General features: G+C 44.2%; 1 protein-coding gene across 1 annotated transcript in view; it reads left to right on the forward strand.

Moving 5' to 3' along the window:
- LOC109922655 (ATP-dependent RNA helicase TDRD9-like) overlaps positions 1-5,167 on the forward strand; it is a 65,421-nt gene extending 60,254 nt beyond the window's left edge. The window contains exons 19-20 of the mRNA XM_048600099.1: positions 3,606-3,713; positions 5,090-5,167. Coding sequence (XP_048456056.1) covers positions 3,606-3,713; positions 5,090-5,167 — 186 coding nt within the window. The remainder of the gene's footprint in view (positions 1-3,605; positions 3,714-5,089) is intronic.
- Positions 5,168-6,000: the final 833 nt, after the last annotated feature.

Raw genomic sequence — 6,000 nt, forward strand, 5'->3', positions numbered from 1 at the left:
TTCCTATGAAAGAATCAAGTGAACCCCTCCCGGGTGCCACATTCGGGGATTCTTGGATCAAGTCTACAGGATTCTTAAGGTGAGGGTGAGCAGCCAGAAGTCGTGGTATACATCAGTACCAATGACATAGCTAGGAAAAGGGACGAGGACCTGAAAAGTGAATGCAGGGTGTTAGGTTGGAAGCAAAAAGGCAGGATGAGCAGAGTAATAATCTCAGGATTACTACTGGTGCCACGGGCTGGTGAGGCTAGGAATAGACAGCGAGTGCAGCTGAACATGTGGCTACAGAGCTGGTGTAGGAGGGAGGGCTTCAGATATGTGGATCATTGGGATACCTTCTGGGGAAGGTGAGACCTGTACATGAAGGACAGGTTGCACCTGAACTGGAGGGGAACCAATATCTTGGGTGGGAGGTTTGCTAGAGCTCTTCAGGAGGGTTTAAACTAGTTTGGCACAGAGGTGGGAACCGGAGCTATGGATGGGGTAGCTGGTGTACAGGCAGATACAGTATGCAGAGAGTCTGTGAGAAAGGCTAGACAGTTAATAGGGCAAAGTTGCAGTCAGTGCAACGGGTTGAAGTTTGTCTATTTTAACGCAATAAGTATCAGGAATAAGGGTGACGTACTTAGAGCATGGATCAGTATTTGGAGCTATGATGTTGTAGCCATTACGGAGACTTGGATAACACAGGGGCAGGAATGGTTGTTAGATGTTCCAGGGTTTAAATGTTTCTAAAGAAATAGGGAGGGAGGTAAAAGAGGTGGGGGAGTGGGCATTGCTAATCAGGGATGGTATCACAGCTGCAGAAAGAGAGGTCGTCGAGGAGGGTTTATCTACTGAGTCAGTATGGTTGGAAGTCAGAAACAGGAAAGGAGCAGTCACTTTATTGGGAGTTTTGCGAGAACCCCCCAATAGCAACAGAGACACTGAGGAATAGATTGGGAGGCAGATTTTGGAAAGATGCAGAAGTAATAGGGTTGTTGTCATGGGGTGACTTCAACTTCCCTAATATCGACTGGAACCTCCAAAGTGCAAATAGTTTGGATGGAGCAGATTTTGTCAGGTGTGTCCAAGAAGAATTTATGACTCCATATGTAGATAGGCTGACTAGAGGGGAGGCCATATTGGATTTAGTGCTTGGCAACGAACCAGGTCAGATGTCAGATCTCTCAGTGGAAAAGCATTTCGGTGATAGTGATCACAACTCCCTAACCTTTACTATAGTCATGGAGAGGGGTAGGAGCAAATGGTACGGAAAAGTATTTAATTGGGGCAGGGGGGATTACAATGCTATTAGGAAAAAACTGTGGAGCATAAATTGGGAACAGATATTCTCAGGAAAATGCACAACAGAAATGCGGAGGGTGTTTAGGGAGCACTTGCTATGAGTACTGGATAGGTTTGCCCCACTGAGGCAAGGGAGGGATGGTAAGGTGAAGGAACCTTGGATGACATGACATGTGGAACATTTAGTCAAGAGGAAGAAGGAAGCTTACTTAAGGTTGAGGAAGCAAGGATCAGACAGGGCTCTAGAGGAACTGGAGAATGGACTTAGGAAAGCTAGAAGGGGATATGAAAAAGCCTTGGTGAGTAGGATTAAGGAAAACCCCAAGGCGTCCTATACTTACGTGAGGAACAAGCGGATGGCCAGATTGAGGGTAGGGCCGATCAGGGATAGTGGAGGGAACTTGTATGTGGAGTCAGAGGAGGTAGAGGAGGTCCTTAATGAATACTTTGCTTCAGTAGTCAGAGGGACCTTGATGTTTGTGAGGACAGAGTGAAACAAGTTGCCATGCTTGAACAGGTTGAGGTTAGGAAGGAGGATGTGATAAAAATTTTGAAAAACATGAGGATAGATAAGTCCCTGGGCCAGATGGGATATACCCAAGGTTTATTACGGGCAGCAAGGAAAGAGATTGCTGCGCCTTTTGTGATGATATTTGCGTCCTCACTGTCCAGTGGAGTAGTACTAGATGATTGGAGGGTGGCAAATGTTATTCCCTTGTTCAAGAAAGGGAGTAGGGACAATCCTGAGAATTACAGACCAGTCAGTCTTACTTCTGTGGTGGGCAAATTATTGGAGAGGATTCTGAGAGATAGTATTTATGATTATTTGGAAAAGCACAGTTTGATTAGAAATAGTCAGCATGGCTTTGTGTGGGGCAGGTCATGCCTCACAAGCCTTATTGAATTCTTTGAGTATGTGACAAAACACATTGAAGAAGGTCGAGCAGTGGATGTGGTGTATATGGATTTTAGCAAGGCATAAGGTTCCCCATGGTAGGCTCATTGAGAAAGTAAGGAGGCATGGGATCCAGGGAAATTTGGCTGTCTGGATACAGAATTGGCTGGCCAATAGAAGACAGAGGATGGTAGTAGATGGAAAGTATTCAGCCTGGAGCTCGGTGACCAGTGGTGTTCCGTAGGGATCTGTTCTGAGACCTCTGTTCCTTGTGATCTTTATAAATGACTTGGATGAGGAAGTGGAAGGGTGGGTTAGTAAGTTTGCCAATGACACGAAGGTTGGTGGAGTTGTGGACAGCATGGAGGGCTGTTGTAGGTTGCAACGGGACATTGACAGGATGCAGAGCTGGGCAAAGAAGTGGCAGATGAAATTCAACCTGGAAAAGTGTGAAGTGATTAATTTGGGAAGGTCGAATTTGAATGCAGAATATAGGGTTAATGGCAGGATTCTTGGCAGTGTGGAGGAACAGAGGGATCTCGGGGTCCATGTCCATAGATCCCTCAAAGTTGTTACCCACGTTGATAGGGTTGTAAAGAAGGTGTATGGTGTGTAGGCTTTCATTGGCAGGGGAATTGATTTTAAGAGCCGCGAGGCTAAGCTGCAGCTCTATAATACCCTGGTTAGACCACATTTGGAATATTGTGTTCAGTTCTGGTCGCCTCATTATAGAAAGGATGTGGAAGCTTTAGAGAGGGTGCAGAGAAGAATTACCAGGATGCTCCTGGACTGGAGGGCAGGCCTTATGAGGAAAGGTCGCGGGAGCTAGGGCTTTCCTCTTTGGAGCGAAGAAGGATGAGAGGTAACTTGATAGAGGTGGACAAGATGATGAGATGCATAGACAGAGTGGATAGCCACAGATTTTTTCCCAGGGTGGAAATGACTGTTAGGAGGGGACATAATTTTAAGGTGATTGGAGGAAGGTATCGGGGAGATGTCAGAGGTAGGTTCTTTACACAGAGTGGTGGGTGCGTGGAATGTGCTGCTGCCGGTAGTAGTGGAGTCAGATACATCTGGGACATTTAAGCAACTTGTGGATAGGCATATGGATGATAGTAAAATGTATGCAGGGTAGTTTAATCTTCAAGTAGGATAATAGGTCGGCACAACATCGTGGGCTGAAGGGCCTGTACTGTTCTGTACTGTTCTGTACTGTTCTACATTGAACGTTCTCTGAACCACTAACACAATTCCTCTTCAAACCCACTTTAATGCATTGATGCATTTTGAGTAACTGTTTTTTGAAGACTCAAACTTTAGGTTTCTAGTTGCTGGAGTGAATAGACTTCTAATTTTTTTTAAAAATTAGATTGGGCTGCTCTAAGTTGTGCTGTGTTTATATTGCAATGTAATTTTTCCACAGGTTGTTTTGGCTGGAGCTTTTTACCCCAATTATTTTACATTTGGTCCAGTCTCTGAAGAAATTGCAATGAAAGAGCTGGCTAGAAAAGATTACAAAACTACAGTAGTGGTACGTAGGTGTGACTCGGGGGAGAATTTTTCTTATGGTTCATTAAATTTTTGTGTAAAATATCTGGTACACTTATTAGAGAATACAGAAAAGAAAGCTATGTTGGCAAGTGCTTAACTGCAAATGCTTTGTTCAGTTTAAATATGTGGAGAGTATTCTAGTAATTATCCATCATGCTTCGTTTTTAAAAAAAAATTTCCTTGTTAAAAGTTTTATTTGTTGTCAAAACTTCATTGAATTGTAAAACTGACTTTGAAAGAATTATAAATAGCTACTGCCATAATACAAATGAAAAAAATTCAGTAGTATCATGCTCAACTATAAACAATTGATTTGAGGTGGTAGAGATCAAAATCCTGATTCTGTTTTTTCCTACTTGCTTTGCACTGTCATGGAACAGTGCTCTTTTTCTGAAATGATTTGTGTTAGTTTTGTGAATGTTAGAACTGTCTTTGTATGTTGTGTTTAGGCAGTAAAACGTACAGTTTTGGTTCAAACATAATATGAATTACAGTTGAACAATTACCAGTTCTGAGGAAGGGTCATTGACCCAAAATATTAACTTTGATTTCTCTTCACAAATGCTGCCAAACCTGCCAAGCTTTTCCAGCAATTTCTATTTTTGTCTACAGTATCTGCAGTTCTTTTGGTTTTTATAGAACAAATATCAGTGTGTTTTCTTATGCCTCTATGTGCTTACAAAAGCCATGCTTGATTTTGATGAAGAGGTGTTTGATGGCTGCAATCCAAGTACGACATGCCTGTTCAAAACTGTAGCTTTCGCAATTTTGGTCTTAATACATATTTTTCCAATCAACCTGGTATTATTTTCTAATCGGAAATGTTATGACCCCTCTGGAGCAGGTGGATCTTGAGCCCAGATCTCCTGGCTCAGAGATGGGGATACTGCCAATACACCACAAGAGGCCCAAATTCTGGTCTTAATTGGTAAATATAGCCTGAAATAGCCTGCAGAGCTAAACGTGCACTCGCAGGCTTAGTACTTGTGCTGTTCAGATAAAAGTTTCCTGAGTGCAGGTAGGTTCCATTCATCCAATTCAACCAGGATAGTTTGGGAACCAAGAGACAACACAGTGGCCCTGAAAGTCCTGGTAGAGGACTTCCAAGAGGAGTAATTGGTGGTGTTATGAAGAAGAGTCATTGGAGTTGAAACTTTAACTCTTTCCAGCTGCTGTCAGACTTGCTGAGTTTCTCAAACTCTATTGTTTACTTCCAAATCTCCAGCATCTGCAGTATTTTGTCTTTATATATCCTGTACCCTTAGTAGTAAATGTCTAACTCCTTGTCGAGTCCCCATGTCTTGATGCAGCTGGTACTGCTTTGCCATTTCTCCTGCCTTCCTAATCCTCTTGCAGGCCAAAGGTCTAACAAAGATGCCACTGACCAAGTGCTTCATTGTTCCTGGTGAATCTAGAAAGGTTCCCAGCGAATAGCATACTTGTTAATCCTTGTGGAAGATTTCTAGGATAACAATGGACAGTGCTTGTGAACTCTTGACATCATGACCCAACAAGTCTCCTCGTATGTTTCAAAAGACTGATTCAAACCTGCAGCAACAAGTACACAGGGAAAATAGACAAAGTAGCTGTCAATCCCTGCAATGACCTGTTCAGTCTTAAATCATTGGTTGTTGTTAGGAGAGAGTGTTATGTCAACTGCTCTTCATTTAGATGTACAGCTATGTTAATAAGTACAAACAGACAACTCAAGTAGCAAGACAACAAGTTGCAGGGCTGGATGAACACAGCAGGCCAAGCAGCATCAGAGGAGCAGAAAGGCTGACGTTTCGGGCCTAGACCCTTCTTCAGAAATGGGGGAGGGGAAGGGGGTTCTGAAATGAATAGGGAGAGAGTGGGAGGCGGATAGAAGATGGATAGAGGAGAGGATAGGTGGAGAGGAAACAAACAGGTCGAAGAGGCGGGGATGGAGCCAGAAAAGGTGAGTGTAGGTGGGGAGTTAGGGAGGGGATAGGTCAGTCCAGGGAGGACGGACAGGTCAAGGGGGCGGGATGAGGTTAGTCGGTAGGAGATGGGGGTGCGGCTTGAGGTGGGAGGAAGAACAGGTTAGGGAGGCGGGGACGAGCTGGACTGGTTTTGGGATGCGGTAGGGGGAGGGGAGATTTTGAAGCTTGTGAAATCCACATTGATACCATTGGGCTGCAGGGTTCCCAAGCGGAATACGAGGTGCTGTTCCTGCAACCTTCGGGTGGCATCGTTGCAGCACTGCAGGAGGCCCAGGATGGACATGTCGTCTGAGGAATGGGAGG

The sequence above is a fragment of the Rhincodon typus genome, chromosome 8 (assembly GCF_021869965.1).
Source record: "Rhincodon typus isolate 14 chromosome 8, sRhiTyp1.1, whole genome shotgun sequence".
Classification (NCBI taxonomy): Eukaryota; Metazoa; Chordata; class Chondrichthyes; order Orectolobiformes; family Rhincodontidae; genus Rhincodon; species Rhincodon typus.